Genomic DNA, 19,281 nt, shown 5'->3' on the forward strand with positions numbered 1-19,281 from the left:
TGCCCACGTTGCACGTTCTATGAAAGTGCAGCATGCTGTGCGTTATACGCGGTTTTAGCCGCGTTAGACTGTTTGCACATGCTCAGTAATGTTGTTTTTTTGTGTGCAGGAGAGGAGGAGGGGAGAGTCCCCTATTTTGCCTAGCCACATGGCTAATTAATATTCACTGCACTGCAATGCTGGTTCTCTGCCTGCTAGCAATGATTCATATGAATCATTCTTGGTTCTCTGCCTGCTAGCAATGATTCATATGAATCATTCTCGGTTCTCTGTCTGCTAGCAATGATTCATATGAATCATCCTCGGTTCTCTGCCTGCTAGCAATGATTCATATGAATCATCCTCGGTTCTCTGCCTGCTAGCAATGATTCATATGAATCATTCTCGGTTCTCTGCCTGCTAGCAATGATTCATATGAATCATCCTCGGTTCTCTGCCTGCTAGCAATGATTCATATGAATCATTCTCGGTTCTCTGCCTGCTAGCAATGATTCATATGAATCATCCTCGGTTCTCTGCCTGCTAGCAATGATTCATATGAATCATTCTCGGTTCTCTGCCTGCCAGCAATGATTCATATGAATCATTGCCGGTTCTATTGAACGAAAACGGCGCACCAAGAGCCGCATAATGCGGCTTTATGTAGCACCCACCTTTAGCACCACCATGCGTTGCGTTAGGGGAACGTTATGCGACCTTAACGTCCCCTGCAACGCAACGTCCCACTGTGTAAAGAGCCTGAAGGTTATGCTGTATCTTTTAGAGCAGAGAGGAAGTTTCGAGTTCAGGTCCGCCATAATTACAAAGTATAGGATTGCTGAAAAATCGCTTTTCAGTCCCTTGAACAAAGCGATTTAGCAGCGATTTTACTGCACAGGACTAGGAATGATCCATGATATGCTAATAATTTCCCCATACATTAATAATTCATGTACAGTTAAATGTAACGACAGGAACTTGTTACTTGGTCCAATTTCAAGCTGCATATCATTTACTTGAAATTTGAATGCAAGGAGAAATCACCTGCATCTCATTGATCAATCCCACCCAGAGCAAAACAAAATTGAAATCGCAAATTGAAATAACTGCACAAATCGCTGGCATTAAATTCCGGGAACTTCAGAGAGTTTTGACATGTGTGATGTGACTGTTAGCAGCTGCACAGCAGTAATCTCCCTGTCACCTGCTTTCTTTCTCAGGTCCTCCTCCATGTTGGCCAAGTGCTGATCGTAGGAGTTGCGCAGGTTATGTATGTCTTCCTCCAGCCGTGCGCGAGATTTCTGCTCTGCCTCGTATTCTGCCTTCAGCCGGGCAAATCTCTCCTCGTACTCCTGCAGGTAACGGATTTTATGGCTTAAATATGTCCACATACTCGACTAAGGATGTTCAACGAGATGCAAATGACTCCAAGCTGATGCAGGTTGTATGCAAACCTATGCAGCTTGAGGGGCGGAACTATAAATCATGCCCCCCCCCCCCAGTAAAGCTTTGATGTGGCCCCCAATGTTCGCACCCTTTCCCTTGCCTCCCCCGGTGACCCTCCTGGTGTGGTGATCTTCACACCCGTAAGAAGTGTAGCCACAAAAACACCTGATCTGGAGGATGGACACCTTTATCGGAGGGAGGGAAGTAGAAGGCTGCTCCCCTGTGTTACGCCCCTTAGTGGCTTCATTCCATTGGTCCCTTTTTTCAAGCTGCATAATTTTGCATTGAAAATAGTATGAAATCTGCATCTACTTGGAATAATTTGCAGCTCATTGACCATCGCCTACTAGAGATCGATATCATTTGGCCTTCTTAAAGGATACCCGAAGTGACATGTGACATGATGAGATAGACATGGGTATGTACAGTGCCTGGCACACAAATAACTATGCTGTGTTCCTTTTTTTCTTTCTCTGCCTGAAAGAGTTAAATATCAGGTATGTAAATGGCTGACTCAGTCCTGACTACAGGTGACCCTCACTGATGATAAATTCCCCTTTTTATCTCTTTCCTGCTCTCAGAAGCCATTTTCTGCTAGGGAAGTGTTTTATAGTTGGAATTTCTTATCAGTGAGGGTCACACTGTAGTCAGGACTGAGTCAGCCACTTACATACCTGATATTTAACTCTTTCAGACAGAGAGAGAAAAAAGGAACACAGCATAGTTATTTGTGTGCTAGGCACTGTACATAAACGTGTCTATCTCATCATGTCACGTCACTTCGGGTATCCTTTAAAAAAAAAGGTAGATTATTTCCAGATGTAAGGTCTAAAAGCCATAACTTTTTTTCACAAGCTTTTATACCCTAAAAACATACTACAGAGAGGTCTGCAGCAGCTCCTGCATGAAACTCACTCAGGCAATGGATTACCGCCCTGTTCTGCAACTTTCCGTCCCAAGCCTGATTCGGGATTACCGCTAAGGAGGTTAAAGGAATACTGTACTCAAGCGGCGCAAAAATAATATAAAATGAGTGAGGTACTCACCTATGGAGAGGGAAGACTCTGGACACCAGTATAGAGCCTTCCTGCTCCTCTCTCCATCTACTCGTTCCACCGCTGTCCCTCAGTGAAGTTCAGGACTCCTTAGCAGTCTGTGGAAGTACTTGTGTGCCTGAGTACTACAGAAGACGAGTGCGTCCGGACTGCCCGGACCCGTGCATGCACAGTACGGATCCACTCGTCTTTGTAAGTACTCGAGGACACAAGTAATTCCAAAAACTGCCTAAGCAGAGCCAAAGACGTATTCAACCAAGCTAGTCGAAGAACTCAACCAGGGCCTGGTGCTGAAACTATGGGATGGAGAGAAGACCAGAAAGGCTCCATGGGATACAGAGCCTTTCCTCTACATTTTCCTTGCTCCGTTTCACTATTGCTTTAAGTGAGTAACTGTGGTTTCCCATGAAGCATCACTCCCAAATATTCTCTTTATGCCCCTGAAAGCCAAGAACACCTCTAGAATCGCTGGTGTATAGTGAGTCTAATTGAGTATCTAGTAATTATAAGTGAGTATAATTACTAGAACATTAGTAGCAAAGAAAATATTCTCATATTTTTATTTTCAGTTAATAGTGTTTTTTTTTTTTTAATAACATTGCATCATTCGCTAATATTTGCAGTTTACACACTACTCAGCATTCTAAATGAGTTTATGGAGCAGGCCAGTGAACTTTTGACCTGTCCTCTGCAGGAGAAAAAAACAATACAGTGCCAGACACTTGAGATAACAAGCTTCAGAAGACAGAGCTCTCTGCGACTTTGGAAGTCGTGGAGCTCAGTGGCTCTTTTGCATAGATAACAACTGGAGTTTCTTAACTCTTCCTGTACTGGAAACAATATTAGATTCATATATCTGCTCTTAAAGAAAACCTGTAACGAAAACCACCTCCCCTGGGGGGTACTCACCTCGGGTGGGGGAAGCCTCCGGATCCTATTGAGGCTTCCTCCGTCCTCCTCGATCCCATGGCGGCAGTGAAAATCCTCCTGGAACGGCGGCGATGTAAATGTTTACTTCCCCGTCTCCAGCGCAGTATCGGCTCTCCGCCTCAGAGATAGGTGGAAATAGTCGATCGCTGTCGGGCCGCTCTACTGCGCAGGCCCCCCGGGGAATTTTTTTTTTGTTACAGGGCCTCTTTAATGTTTTATTTTTTAGCTGTACTACACATACAAATCATTATATCATATTTTTTTTCCACTTCAGTGTCTCTTTAAAGAGAACCTAAAGTCACCCCAAAAAAAATGAGATGAACTCACCTGGGGCTTCCCTCAGCCCCCTGCAGATGATCAGTGGCCTCGCAGCCCCGCTCCGATGGCCCAGGACCCGCCGGCGAACACTTCCAGTTTGGCCGTCACCGGCCGACAGGCATGGGAACGCGAGTGATTGTTCGCGTTCTCAGCCTGTATATCGCCCCCTACGCTGCTATTGCTATATACAGGCTGGGAACGCGAACAATCACTCGCGTTCCTATGCCTGTCGTCCGGTGACGGCCAAACCGGAAGTGTTCGCCGGCGGGTCCTGGGCCATCGGAGTGGGGCTGCGAGGGGCACCGATCGTCTGCAGGCTCTTTTAGCCTCTTATAGTATCATCATGTTTCTGGGTCACCATGAGATATCTGGGTATTCTGTAGTAGTAGAGACCTACTTTATAATTAGTATTAATGTAGCGCCATCAATTTCCGCAGCGCTGTACAAATTAAATATAGTCTTGTCACTTAACTGTCCCTCAGAGTGGCTCCTAATCTAATTCCTATCATAGTCCTATGTCCATCATAGTCTAGGGCTAAATTTAAGGGGAAGCCAAATAACTTATCGGTATGATTTTGGGATATGAGAGGAAACCCGCGCAGACACAGGGAAGATGTACAAACTCCAGGCAGTTAGTGCCCCGGCTGGGATACAAACCAGGCATCCAACTCTGCAAGGCGAGAGTGCTAGCCACTATGCCACTGTGCTGCTCTTACAAAGAATTTCTGAATATATATCGGAACCGCTCCACCAATCATGTAAGTGACATGAATTTTCCAATGTATTCTGTAAAGCCCTGGAGCAAAATTTGTCAGTTCTGTATGAATAAAAATAAGAGGATTACACTGCCCTACAGCAGCTTGCATGGCCACAAATATTACGTTCCCATGGAGAGGTCTACTCTGAGTTTTAGCGTCTTGTCTTACCTGACGGATGAGCTGTTTCTCTGTCTCCATATCCAGCTCATGTCCATTCATTTCTGGCTGTGGTAGCTTCTCAAATGCTGGCGGCAGAGAAATGGAACATATCATCAGTGGAAAACCTCTCAATATGGTGGTTCTCAACTACTCTTAGCAAAATACAAATAAAGGTAACTCTGTGTGGTCGTATCCAGCCCTCAGAAGATCCTGGGATGATGTATCTTGCCTAGCAGACAAACTATGTAAAAAGAAGATCACTAAAAAAGTCCAAGAGCCAACCGTGAGTGGTAGTGGAGCAAAAATAGCAAACATTGGTCACCTCACAGTGATGGCAGCCCAGAAGAAAATATTCAATAGATGTATCTACCCTACACCACCATGCATTGACGACATTCATGATGAACTTTCCTTTATCGTGCACCTTGACAAACTAGATACTATGTACACTGTGGAGAAAGGAACTAAATGCCTCTTTCGTAGATGTAGACCCTATAACCTGGTTGTCCCCAAGCAACAAATGGGGAAGTCTACGGAGTGGAGCCCTTCATATACTTAGAGTGGTATGCATATGAACAACTAAGTACACTGTACAGATTAGAAGCTGGCTAACCATGCAAGAGCCAACTCGAGTCTACCGTTACCACTGGATAGACGCTGGGAATGAAGCAATTTACTCACTGGACTGGTGTGGTAGATGGAGGGTGGGAAGGTTATTCTTGAAGGAAGAATGTGGGGGGGGGGGGGGTGTTACAAATTCTTATACTTTTTGTAATTTTACTCCAGCATTGTATTATCTGGATCTTTGTTGTGAATTCACCTCTAGATAATATAAGTGCCTAGCTACCCTTTTTTTGGAAATATGAAAAGAAACAACACAAATAAAATATTTGTTAAAAAAAAAATAAAACTAAATAAAGCCAACTGGCATCTCTTCCTGGTAATTTACCTGTGATGTCTTTGATATCGGACTGTTGAGTGGTAAGCATGGCCTTCAGCTTCTTGATCTCTTCCTGGTACTCTCTCAGAAGGGCATCTTTGGGGTCTTCATTGATGCGCGGTTTGTTCTTGATGTTCTTGGCTCGGTTGGCATAACGCAATGTGCTGAGGCTTTCGTCGTAGTTATTGTCGGCAGGAGACAAACATGCCACCATCAGGGTCTTGGTGTTCCCTCCGAGCGAGTCTTGCAGCAGACGGGTCAGCTTGGAGTCTCTGTAGGGAATATGTTTGGACTTCCCATCCACCAGGGCAGAGATGACATTGCCCAGAGCGGAGAGGGACAGGTTGATCTTGGTGGCTTCCTTTAGACGTTCTCCGGTGGCTCCAGTTTTGGACTGTCTCTCGCTTCCTGCGAGATCCACCAGGTTCAGCTTCCCAGCCCGTAGGTGATCCTCACCGTTCTCGTCTGAGGAGAAAAAGGGGATTAGCTAGAATGCCGATAACCTGACCTGCCTGCCGTACTGATGCGCATGTCTATTTACAGTAAGATCTTCTGATAGTCAAATGAAGTGATAGCACCCAAACATTTTAAAATGATTGAGAACAGTTTAAAAAGAAGAGGTAGTGGTTGAATAACCTTTCCTGTAGAACACAGCAGCTAATATGATTAAATGGAAATTCAAATATTTATTCAGTGTTCTCCCCAGGCTCTTTTAGCCGGGTGCTCCACCCGGCTAGATTTGGTGACCACCCGGCTGTCATCGGCTCACCTCTTCACCTCCTCCTATGCTGTAAGCAGAGTTGCCCTGCATTTTCATCTCGACCCACCCGGCTACTTTTTCATGCCACCCGGCTACTATTTCATGCCACCCGGCTGGAAAAAATGTCTGGGGAGAACACTGTTATTGCACAAAAATAAACCGGATGAGACTACGTGTTTTGTGGGCGCTCTGCTTCATCAGTTCAATAATACTAAAATGTGCCATGTGACCAAGAACATATGTTTTGAGTGCCTCAAAGACAGATTTCCTTGGCCACATGGCACATTTAGGCATTATTTACCTGATAAAGCCGGGAATGTCCCCAAAATGCATTGTCTGATCCTGTTTATTTTTGTACGATTAATACTTGAACTTCCAATCAGTCATATTGGCTGTTATGTTGTGAGTAATTCTCCTATCCTTTAATTACTTTGGTGTCTTGGCATATTGCACTATTGGCTCCTGTGTTTTTGTTTTCTCGGTTCTGTAATTCCCTGGTCCACTACCTTGCAAGGCATGAAATGGTCGCGTGATTCAACATCTGTGATGGGATCCACATGTACTTTAGACCCGAGCAATGTCTGAAATGACTAACTAGTAGCTTGTTCTGTAATATGGAGAAGGAAGCAGCGAGCTCCAGTGGGGAAGATCAGTAGCATGGCTTTGCAGCACATCCAATCACCAACAACCGATTTGCAGATGTAAGAGGAACCTGTACACACTCAGGAAAAGCTCCTAAAATCATTATGAATGATCACTTCGGACAACCAAAGTCCTCATTTAAGATTCTTTCACACTGCACATAAAAACATTCCTTTTATTTGGAACTGAACGGAACTGATACATTAAGGCGCGTACACACGTCCCAACATGCACGCAACCACACGACCAACATGACAAACCACACAACCTGACGGACCACATGACCTGTATATCCACAGGCCTAGACGGCTAAACAACCAGATCAATTAACATACTGCGCACGCAAGAGGAATGACGGACTACACATTCAAAGCAAGTACAAGTCTTTCAAACAACTTGTACACACATACCAACTGCATGATATCAGACCGACTTAGATCCGACAGTTCTATTGATCAAAACACCTGTTATCAGTTTCTCGTCAAGTTGTTAGCATAGGCCTAATTATCATCCAACATACTAAAGTCAGATGATAATCAGGCTGCAAGTTGGTCTGTATGGACTTAGCTTTAGGTGTGATGTACGGGCAGGGCCGGCCCTAGACTTTTTGCCGCCTGAGGCAAAATTAGAAAAAATCGCCGCCCCCCCAGCCGTAGGTGGGGGGCGCCGAGCTGGAGGGGTTGCTGGCAGAAAGGGGGTATTGGCCAAGCGGTGGGGAGGGGGGTCGGACCCCCCTCCCTCGCCTGGGTCCCCCGATCTGCGCTGCTCCTCCAGCGTTAAACCAGCATGCATATCATTAAGAGGCAACGGGCGGGGGAATCACTCACCTCTTCCGCGTTCCATCGTGCGTTCCACTGACGTCACTTCCTGCAAGGCCGTCCACTTACAATACAGTGGGCGGCGTAGCCGAAAGTGACGTCAGTGGAGCATGCGATGGAACGCGGAAGAGGTGAGTGATTCCCCCGCCCGTTGCCTCTTAATGATATGCACGCTGGTTTAACGCTGGAGGGGCAGCGCAGATCGGGGGACCCAGGCGAGGGAGGGGGGTCCGACCCCCCTCCCCACCGCTTGGCCAATACCCCCTTTCTGCCAGCTACCCCTCCAGCTGGGCGGGCGGCCCCCAGCATCCAAGAACACGCAGGTGCCGCCCCCCCAGATCTGTCACCTGAGGCAAATGTTTCACCCCGCCTCATGAGCGGGCCGGCCCTGTGACTGCCCATACACGCAGACCGAATCAACCTAGCGACACCGCCTCCGCTGCTTGCCTAGCCGCACCCCCCCCCCCCAATGTCCCTCTGTAAATTCTCACCTGTTTGCTGGCATGACTCCCACTCTCCTCCACAGTCCCTGTACCACGTAGGGCATGTGTGATGTCACACACACACACGCGCGCCTGATGCCACATAATACAGGCACTTGTGGTAACGGCACTCACCAGGGTGAGGTGAAGGAGGCTGGGAGTCATGCCAGCAGACAGGAAAACATTTATAGAGCACAGGCATCGGAGTGGGGATCATTTAACCAGAGCTGTGGAGTCGCTACAGAATATCATACGACTCCAACTCTGACTCTTCAGTTTATGAAACCACCGACTCCGACTCCAGGTACCCAAAGTTGCTCTGACTCTGAGACCCAGTCAGACTCCGCAGCCCTTGCAAGGCTATGGAGTGGGTACAAAAATTATCCAAGTCCAACTCCGACTCCTCTGTTTCTGAAACCACCGACTCCAGCTGCAAGTACCCAAAAATTGCTCCGACTCCATAGCCCTGCATTTAACATGGAGGACAGTGGCTGGGGGTCCATCGCTGACGTTGCCATATTGCACCGTTACCACCGGGCACCCAACTGCGCACGCGTGACATAGATTTTATAGCATGTCCGAATTATGCTTTCGACCAATTTTGCCTCAAAATCGATTGAAAAATCGTCAGGTGTATGGCCACCTTAAAGGGAACCTTAACTGAGAGGGATATGGATGTTTCCTTTTAAACAATACCAGTTGCTTGGCAGTCCTGCTGATCTCTTTGGCTGCAGTAGTGGCTGAATCACACACCTGAGACAAGCATGCAGCTAATCCAGTCAGACTTCAGTCAGAGCACCTGATCTGCATGCTTGTTCAGGGGCTGTGGCTAAAAGTATTAAACGCAAAAGATCAGCAGGAGAGTCAGGCAACTGGTATTATTTTAAAAGGAAAAATCCATATCCTTCTCAGTTTAGGTTCCCTTAAAAGAATATCCCCTATCTCATACCTGTTGTAAAGATCTCTATATTGATGGTGAATATGGAGTGTGATCGGGAGGAGTCTTTATTCATTAAGGTGTATCCGACGGAGCGATTCTTCCATCCTGTCTCCATGATCTTCTCGCACTCTGCCACGCTGTGCACCGTGTGGAGGGTCAGGGCTTTCACATACACCCCTCTGTCTGGGTGCTCCTTCAGCTGAGAACACAAAGCAAAACCCTCTATGAGTTCCACACACCTTCTCTGCCCCCCCCCCCCCCCCCCACACACACACACACACACACACACACACACACACTACCATTACCAAAAGGACAGTCAGCGGTGTCCATGCCATCGTAATCCATCTCTGACTGGCCACATTGGTTAATGATCTCTGTATGATTGGATGTCTTGCATCATATTGGTCACAGTGGTGGTTCTGGGCCACCATGTCCTATCTAGGCACTCTAATTGAGCGCTGTAATTACAGCGCAGCAGATTTGGGCGCAGCCAGCGCCACCATAGGCCATAATAGGAACTACGGCTATATCTGGCGCACAGTAAGTAACTTTGGCACCGTCAGAAGATGGAGCTGAAGTTGCTGTAATTTGGCCTCCAGCAATGGCTGGAAGACGAATTACATTATTCCCCACTATCCACGTGGACCTAGAGGGGGAATAGTAATTAACACTGTCGGGAACTTGTGCAGCAGCAGGATAAGCCGAATATCAGAAGTATCCTGCGCCCAAGTCTCCCGGCGGCCAATTCATATGTATGCAGACTCTAATACTTAGTCCAAGCTTTTAACCATAGAGCCATATAAATCCCTGCCATGCACTGAGGAGCACAAATTCCCGAACAGATATCTGCATGCTGGGTTGATGTGGCTCTGTACAATTGATAAGCTATAGGCTCACTATGCACCAGCGGTTCTGACTGTGTGTCTGGCTTTTCTGGGGCATACAATTTGCATAATAAAGGACAACTGTGAAGTGAGAAGAATATGGAGGCTGACATAATTATTTCCTGGTGAACAATACTAGTTGCCTGGCAGCTCTGCTGATATATTTAGCTGCAGTAGTGTCTGAATAACACCAGAAACAAGCATGCAGCTAGTCTTGTCAGATCTGACAATAATGTCAGAAACACCTGATCTGCTGCATGCTTGTTCAGGGGCTATGGCTAAATGTATTAGAGGCAGAGGATCAGCATTCAGCAGGACAGTCAGGCAACTGGTATTGCTTAAAAGGAAATAAATATGGCAGCCTCCACATATATATCTCACTACAGTTGTCCTTTAAGCAGTGTGCATTATAGTAGATATTTTGTTTTCAATTAAAGCTGAATTATTGCAAACACTTTATTTTCAAACATTCATGCAAATAATTGTTCATAAATGATCATTGGGCAAATTGTAATGTTAGCGGGCCACCTTTGGGGGCTAAAAGAAACCGAAAAGACCCTTACTAAAAAGAAACGCTCAGTATAATTTGCCTTCTGTAAACAGAAGGTATTTGCGATAATCCAGCCTTAAAGCGGATTCGAGATGAAAAAGTAACTATAACAAATAACTTGTCTATATATCTTATCTAAAGTTTAGATCAAATCTAGCTGCAAACAGCTTTACAAGTTTATGATTATTTATTGCTAGCCTGTGATACAATGAGGGTAGCCATGTTCTGTTTGTCACATTGTCACAGGCTGAGGGCTGGAGATGCTATCAGCTTGCCTGTGTGTAAATTCAGTCCCCTCTACTCCTTCCTTCTGCCTCTGATATCAATGGCTAGTAACCTCTTCCTCCTCCTGCCCAGACTGAGCTCCCATAAGCCCTTGCTACTTGTCCAAGGCTCTCTGAAAACCTGTGGGCGTGGCTTGTTTAGTTTATAGGGAATTAGAGTATTAAAACAAAAACAAAAAAGTACTTGGCTTGAGGAATGCCCTATAAACGATATGAAAGGAACACAATTATGCAATGAGTGAAAGTTTATCTCGGATCCCAAAGCTGAATCACTCTTTTTCCGATTGACCGAACAATGCCAATGTTTCTGTAATCCACCACTAGATGGCAATGCTCTCCCACTTTGTGTGGCAGGGTAAATCATATCAGATTTCTGTGAGAAGAACAATCTTCCCTTTGTTGTATGGCATCATTGACTGCTGATCCATTTCATCAAAGGGAAAACCATGTGTACAAAGGAATTGTTTTCTGTGAGAGGATGAGGCGCTTTGTCCGGTGGGAGGCAGTTTATACTCCTTCAGTTTGTACTGCTGGGACTTTTAGCTCCTCAGTCACTAGGAAGCCATTAGCAGACGCAGCCTGATGTCCTGTCGGCAGTGAATTCCTGAGTGCCTCCATTTTATGTGGCAGCCCTGACGCTCATGCATGTGCTAATGCGCCTGGGAGAGGCAGCCATTGTTGTGGCAACTGTGGTCGCTAAGCCTGCAACAAAGGCTACCATTTCTGTGCTGCCTCTCTCCTCTGCCACTGGGGGAAACCTAATCTGAGGCGACATTTTAACCCATCCAGCCATTGTTGTGTTCCATGCTGTATAGCTTTACGTTCAAGAAGATCATTGCCTCTATAAGCACGCCTTACATTTATTATACTCCGCTTTCCGACGTGTTACAAGAAAACGCTGAACACAAATGCGATTGTTGAGATCTCACCAATGACCTTGGCATGACACAGAATATTCAGTTATTTATGTCCGTTTTCTATATGATCCAGCATACAGGAAGCAAACTATTGGTAGGGGGGAATATGTATTATACCCACTAACGGCTATAAAAGGATGGGGGGGGGGGGGGGAGACATTTTTTAAAGCAAAACCTTTAGGCACAGAAAAACTCCTGCAATATTTTCCACTATGAGGATTAGGGCTCGTTTCCACTTGTGCACCGGCACAGCTGCACGCCACTCGCAGCCGAATCCCTCTAGCCGCTCTAAGCTATGGGATGCGGACAGTCACGCACAGAATTATGCTGCAGGGCCAGATTTTTTTCTCGGCCATGAATTCGGATGCCTTACATACACTTCTATAGGCTGCTAAAATCCATCCGAATTCATGGGCGGGGAATCGGCCCGGAATCGCAGCAATGGAAACCTAGACTAATGAGAAATATGTAATGTTGTCTCTGTATGAAGGATAAAAAACGAATGGTACAAAAACACTGGGCGTTTTAAGATAATAATAATATAGACACAGAACATTTATATTGCGCTTTTCTCCTGGCGGACTCAAAGCGTCAGAGCTGCAGCCACAAGGACGCGCTCTATAGGCAGTAGCAGTGTTAGGGAGTCTTGCCCAAGGTCTCCTACTGAATAGGTAGTGGCTTACTGAACAGGCAGAGTGGAGAATCAAACCCTGGTCTCCTGTGTCAGAGGCAGAGCCCTTAACCAGTATACTATCCAGCCACTGATGATTTAGATGTTATCCTTTAATTACAGTTGTGTTCAAAGTTATTCAACCCCCAATGCTGTAAAGGGTTTTAGGGAATTTAGTGTACATTTGTAATTGTGTTCAGAATAAAATCTTACAAGGACTTTTTAAAGAACCAAATGCAACTAAAATGACATCAATTGTTTTTGTAATACAGTATTAAATGTTTTTTTGTGTGATTTCTTTATTCACACAATTATTCAACCCCCTAAAGACTACCACTCTTAAAGTGAACCTCCGGACTAAAAATCAACTCAGCAGCACTGAAAAGTCTGTGTTTCTTTAACAGTTTCACAGCATCAGAACTTTGTTTCTCTTATACAAGCCTCATTTTTAGCTGCACAGAAGAAAACTGCCCGGGCTTTTTTCCCCTGATGCTGTGCAAAGCATGATGGGATTTCTGATTTTGTTGTTCTCGTTCTGCTGTTTTGGTGCAATTTTTTTTTTTTTTTTTACACTTTGAATTTGACATTTGAAGCCTAGTGTGCGCAGCTGGTAGGGGTAATCAGGACACAGGATAGTTGGAACTGTGTCTCCTGCTCCTTGTCACCTCCTTTCAACCAAAAAGATGGCTGCCCCCATGGCAAAGATGACAACCCCCATGAATCACAAACATTTGCCTGTTCTTTTAAAACAGGGTGGGTAAGAGATTATATTACCTATCTATTCTAATTAGCATAACTAATGTAACTTGATGACAGTATGTTTGTTTAGGCTGAAGTTCCCCTTTAAGAACAGAGGTTCATTCAAGTGTTTTCGATCAGGTATTGAAAACACCTGTGGATGTTCACGAGCAGCAATCAAGCATAATAAGCACCAATTAGGCAGATTTAAAATGACTGTGATACTCAGCTCCTTCTAGACATTTACTGGTGTGTTTACAAACATGGCAAAGTCAAGAGAATGGTCCAGGAAGACCAGAGAAGAGGTGATTTCTCTTCACAGGAAGGACAATGGCTATAAGAAGATTGCAAAGATGTTAAACATACCAAGAGACACCATAGGAAGCATCATTCGCAAATTCAAGGCAAAGGGCACTGCTGAAACGCTACCTAGTCGTGGCAGAAAGAAGATGCTGACTTCGACTGCTGTGCGCTACCTGAAGCGGAAAGTGGAGAAAAGTCCCCATGTGACTGCTGAGGAACTGAAAACAGATTTGTCAGATGCGGGTACTGAAGTTTCAGCTCAGACAATAAGGCACACACTGCGTCATGAAGGCCTCCATGCCAGAACTCCCAGGCGCACCCCCTTTTCTGTCTCCAAAGAATAAGAAGAGTCGACTGCAGTATGCCAGAAGTCATGTGGACAAACCACAAAAGGTTTGGGATAGGGTTCTGTGGACTGATGGAACAAAATGAGAACTGTTTGGGCCCATGGATGAACGCTATGTTTGGAGGAGGAAGAACAAGGCCTAACAAGAAAAGAACACCTTGCCTACTGTGAAGCATGTTTTTGCTTCTGCAGGTACAGGGAAGCTTCAGCCTGTGGAAGGTACCATGAATTCTCTTCAGTACCAGGAGATATTGGATAAAAATGTGATGCAGTCCGTCACAAACCTGAGGCTTGGGAGACGTTGGACCTTTCAACAGGACAATGATCCCAAGCATACCTCCAAGTCCACTAGAGCATGGTTGCAGAATAAAGGCTGGAACATTTTGGAGTGGCCATCGCAGTCACCAGACTTAAATCCGATTGAGAACCTCTGGTGGGACTTAAAGAAAGCCGTTGCAGCGCGCAAGCCTAAGAATGTGACTGAACTGGAGTCGTTTGCCCATGAAGAATGGGCTAAGATACCCGTAGATTGCTGCAAGACACTTGTGTCAAGCTATGCTTCACGGTTAAAAGCTGTTATAACTGGAAAAGGATGTTGTACTAAGTACGAAGAATGAATGTCACTTGGGGGTTGAATAAAACTGATAATGATGTGAGCACAGAAAAGACATTTGTGGTTATTTCATTATAAATGTTATGTTTTGTCTGACTTACAAGTGCCTCTTTGATTTAATTGTAAACCAGATGACTGAAATGATCAAAATCAATGTCAAACTGGCCAAAAACACTCAATTTCAGTGGGGGTTGAATAATTTTGAACACAACTGTATATGCCCTTGTAGCAGTTTAATGATACATTTATTTATTCAGAACTCTAGATAGAGTCTGAAAGAGGGACAGAAAGAAAGAATGCGAAATGAGAGGCTAAGCTGGAGACAATAGGTCGAAGGACTCTCCACCTATGTAGTACCTGAGCTGCTGGGTATATTAAAGAACAACTGAATCAAGAGGGATATGGAGGCTGCCATATTTAAGCAATCCCTTTTAAGCAATCCCAGTTGCCTGGCTCTTCTGCTTATCCTCTGCCTCTAATACTTTTAGCCATAGCCCCTGAACAAGCATGCAGCAGATCAGGCGTTTCTGACATTATTGTCAAATCAGACAAGGTTAGTTGCATGCTTGTTTCTGGTGTTATTCAAACACTACTGCAGCCAAATAGACCAGCAGCGCTGCCTGGCAACTGGTATTGTTTATGGCAGCCTCCATATTCTTCTCGCTTTAGTTGTCCTTTAAAGTAAAGGTCTTTATTAACAGTATAAATTGTATGAAGGTTTCTAAAATACTGATTTGTTAAATTAAAAATAATTGATTGAAAACGTTCCTTTGTGGCCAACAACAGACAACAGAAACTTGTTTATTTTTCTTTTTGATCATTGTGTGGTGAATAAGTACTGATGACAAATATTCTGTAACTTATTTTCTTTGATTTAACAAATTAATTTGGACATTTGTTATATTTGAAAATGTTTCAAATACCAAGAAAAAAAGTAAATATACAAGATTTGCAGTGGGGATTACTGCGGGTTTCTATTTATGCCTAACGATTTTGGAGCATTTGTGTTTAGCGATTTTGTAGTTCTTGTGGCAAAACAGGAAGTACACTTTGACCTGGAAGTAAACCGCTTTTAGCAAAAAATGCTTTGACTTGAGTTTGCGTTTGGGAAAATATTGCATCGCTCTGGTGTGAACTATCCCATAAAAATACATTAGGCAAGTGCTTTACAAAACACTGGCACCTTTGAAAGCATTTAGAAGAGCTCTCAGTGTGAACCAGCAGATAGTGGAAGGAAATCTAAAGCAAAATAAAAAAAATCAGTTTAACTTACCTGGGGCTTCTTCCAGCCCCCTGCAGCCACCCTGTGCATGTGCAGTCACAGAACAATCCTCCAGTCCATCTCAGCAACCCTCTTCCTGCCAACAGACTAAGTGAGTCGACGGCCACTGCGCATGTGCGGCCGTGCATCCTCGATCACGCTCCCACCATTGGGTGCATTCGCAGTAGAATTTTGCATACTACGCATGAGCAGAGCGCTCCCGTACATGGCAGCACAATCAGGAGGCGCATGGCCCGGGGCCACGCATTAAAACGAAAGTAGAGTGCTGCAGGGAACTAAAGGATCGCTTTGTGACAGTGCAGGCACAGGGCACTGGTAGAAGCCCCGGCTAAGTTAACTACTTGCCGACCGCTCCACGCTGATTGGCGTGAACGCAGCAGCAGCCCCAGGACCGCTCCACGCCGATTGGCGTGAACGACTTTTAATGGGGCTAGCAGGAGATCGCACGTGCCGATACGCACGTATCTGCGCTTGGAAGGCAGAGCGGAGCTCCACCTTCAGTCTCCCAGCAACGATCATCGCTAGTAGACTGTTCTATTAACATAGTACAGCACTGTGATCTAAGGCAGCGCTGTACTGGGGTCAGCTGTGTGACATGGCTGTCCCCCTGGGACACAGGAGAGCGATCAGCTCTCATAGGCAGAAGCCTATGACAGCCAATCACCATGATTGGCTAGCTGGGGGGAGGGAGGGATTTAAGAAAAAAAGTCAAATTTACTTTTAAAAAAAGAACTTAAATACTTAAAAATAAACGCTGGGGGAGCGATCAGACCCCACCAACAGAGAGCTCTGTTGGTAAGGAGAAAAGGGGGGGGGGGGAATCACTTTTGTGCTGAGTTGTGCAGCCCTGCAGCGAGCCCTTAAAGCCAATGGTTACCAATTTAAAAATAAAAAAGTCAGATACTCACCTAAGGAGAGGGAAGGCTCGGTCCTAATGAGCCTTCCCTCTCCTCTCTCGGTGCCCTCGGTGCTGCGCTGGCTCCCCCGTACGCATCCGCCGCCGCAGGGACTTTGGAGGTCTTCGGGAGCACTCGGGCTTCCGAAGACGGGCCGCTCCATACTACGTACGCGCGAGTGCGTCATAGAGGGCGCTGGCGCATGCGTAGTATGGAGCGGCCCGTCTTCGGGAGCCCGAGTGCTCCCGAAGGCTTCCGAAAGCTCCCTTCGACTGCGGAAGTGGCAGTATTTGACCAAACTGGTTGAATACTGCTACGGGGGATCCTGCGCGGGACCGGGCACCAGGAGAGGAGAGGGAAGGCTCATTAGGACCGAGCCTTCCCTCTCCTTAGGTGAGTATCTGACTTTTTTATTTTTAAATTGGTAAACATTCACTTTAACCACTTCGCATCCAGACCTTGTTTTCCCCTTATTGACCACAGCAGTTTTTACGTTTTAGCTATGTCCCTATTCAATCAGGAATAACTTTATCCCTACTAACTACACCTAAATGATCTATATATCGTTTTTTTCAAGACAAACCAGGCTTTCGATGGGGGGTATTTAGTCCCAAGAACAATTTTGTTTTCTAGGCATTTTAATTGAAAAAAGGGAGCACAAATAAAAAAAATGCATTTCTCAGTTTTTAACAATTCCAGTTTAAAAATAAAAAGTTCCACAGTGATAAAACCATTCCATCAGTTTTATGTCCCCCCTAATATAGTCAGATGTGCCCCGAGTATCAGCCCAACCCTCCCAGTTTAGCCAGATGTGACCCCAATATCAGCACCCCCCGTATAGTCAGATGTGTCCCTTGTATCTACCACCCCCCAGTACAGACAGACAATAACGCCACCAGGATTGGCACCCCTCATTATAGGCAGAGGTGTGCCCAGGATAAAATTTCCCCCATTACAGCCATATGTGCCCCCAGAATTGCCCCACCACCACCAATTATAGCCAGATGTGCCCCCAGTATTAGGTTACCCCCCCCCCAGGTAACCAAATGATCCCCCATTGGCAGATGTCACCCCCCCAGTTATCCAGATGCCTGGCAGTTGTTTTGGCACCCCCCCCCCCCCACAGTGTGGATAGCCAAATGTATGTCCCCTCCCCCCCCCCCCCATCAGGCAGTCCCTCCGTGCACAGATGCTAAAAACATGTAAACAAAGCTGCCTCTCTCACCTTACCTTGTTCCAGCGATGAGCCTGCAGCCTGAGCATCCGATCCCAGCTCTGAACTCAGCCGTGTATTGCCGGTAACCCGGGTCCCGGCTTGATGACGTCATCAAGCCGGGACCCGGGTTACCGGCAATACGCGGCTGAGTTCAGAGCTGGGATCGGAGGCTCGGGCTGCAGGCTCATCGCTGGAACGAGGTAAGGTGAGAGAGGCAGCTTTATTTACATTTTTATGGCCATCTGTGCACGGAGGAGGGGGAGATGAAGGATCACGCTGTTTGCTACAGCAGTGATCGTTCATCCGCAGGGGGGTCACTAATTGGCTACAAGGGAACATGTTCCCTTTTGCCAATTAGTAAGGCAGCTGACAATGCCAGGGGGTGCGCTCTGAATCTCACCTGTTCCTGCACAAAAGGACTGAAAGCAGGTCAGTATATCTACGTCGCTGTGGCTTGGAGGGTGCCACAGCTGACTTAGATATACTGTAGTGGTGGGGAAAGTGGTTAAAGAGAACCAGAGATGAAGCACCCGCATGTATTTTACCTTATAAATCAATGGGAACATGACAGTAAACACCTAATCTGCTCTTTGTTTCATTGTTCTCTGTTTAATCTGACTGTTATCACCTCTGATAAGAATCCCGACTGAGCACTCAGTCTAGCTTTGCTAAGGAAAGATTATAGCTAAGTCTGTCTTCTCTGGTGTCTTTTCAAGCCCAAGCCTGCCCCCTTGTGGCTCTGCTATAATGACACAGCTATAATTATTCCCTGCAAAGCCAGACTGAATGATCAGTCCGGGATTCTTATCACAGCTGATAACAGACACTTTTGGCAGTGAGGATGAAACAGAGAGCAGGGTAGGTGTTTTCTCTAATGTTCTTACTGATATATATGGTAAAATACACAAGGGTGCTTCCTCTCTGGTTCCCTTTAAAGCTGCAGAGGCCTAATTTAAGAAAAATGGCCTGATCTTTAGGAAGGTTTAACACCGCGGTTCTCAAGTGGTTAAACTCTTTTTCTTTTTTTTAGGTTCCCTTTAACAAAAAAGCTTTGTTAACAAGAATTTGTCTTAACATGTCTATAAAAAAGATAATAATGGATTTTATACAACAACGGTATGATTTTCAACAATCCAATCCACAGGAATCTTATTTCGACAATCCAGATATATACGAAGCGCCCAAAAAGATAGAACAATTAGAAGATTAAAGACACATTGGAGGGGTGCTCAGCTCCAGAGGAGCCAACCTAAACTATGTGTAATCAGAGTGTGTTCATTTAAAAAACCACTTCCTGCCAGAGGATGTGATAATAAGTCACTGCACTACTCTCTAGAAAATCCTCGATAACA

General features: G+C 45.6%; 1 protein-coding gene and 1 long non-coding RNA gene across 4 annotated transcripts in view; one reads left to right on the top strand and one right to left on the bottom strand.

The window, feature by feature from the left end:
- Nucleotides 1-19,281, top strand: part of LOC137521860 (uncharacterized) — a 128,707-nt gene that overhangs the window by 39,610 nt on the left and 69,816 nt on the right. For both annotated transcript variants that reach the window (XR_011022221.1, XR_011022222.1), the window contains exon 2: nt 1,200-1,337. This is a non-coding gene — a long non-coding RNA (uncharacterized lncRNA). The remainder of the gene's footprint in view (nt 1-1,199; nt 1,338-19,281) is intronic.
- KIF17 (kinesin family member 17) overlaps nt 1-19,281 on the bottom strand; it is a 68,643-nt gene that overhangs the window by 22,242 nt on the left and 27,120 nt on the right. For both annotated transcript variants that reach the window (XM_068241680.1, XM_068241679.1), the window contains exons 5-8: nt 9,237-9,426; nt 5,595-6,050; nt 4,655-4,731; nt 1,184-1,331 (exon numbers count right to left, since the gene is read on the bottom strand). In XM_068241680.1, the coding sequence (XP_068097781.1) occupies nt 1,184-1,331; nt 4,655-4,731; nt 5,595-6,050; nt 9,237-9,426 (871 nt within the window). The remainder of the gene's footprint in view (nt 1-1,183; nt 1,332-4,654; nt 4,732-5,594; nt 6,051-9,236; nt 9,427-19,281) is intronic.

This window comes from Hyperolius riggenbachi, chromosome 6 (assembly GCF_040937935.1).
Source record: "Hyperolius riggenbachi isolate aHypRig1 chromosome 6, aHypRig1.pri, whole genome shotgun sequence".
NCBI lineage: Eukaryota > Metazoa > Chordata > Amphibia > Anura > Hyperoliidae > Hyperolius > Hyperolius riggenbachi.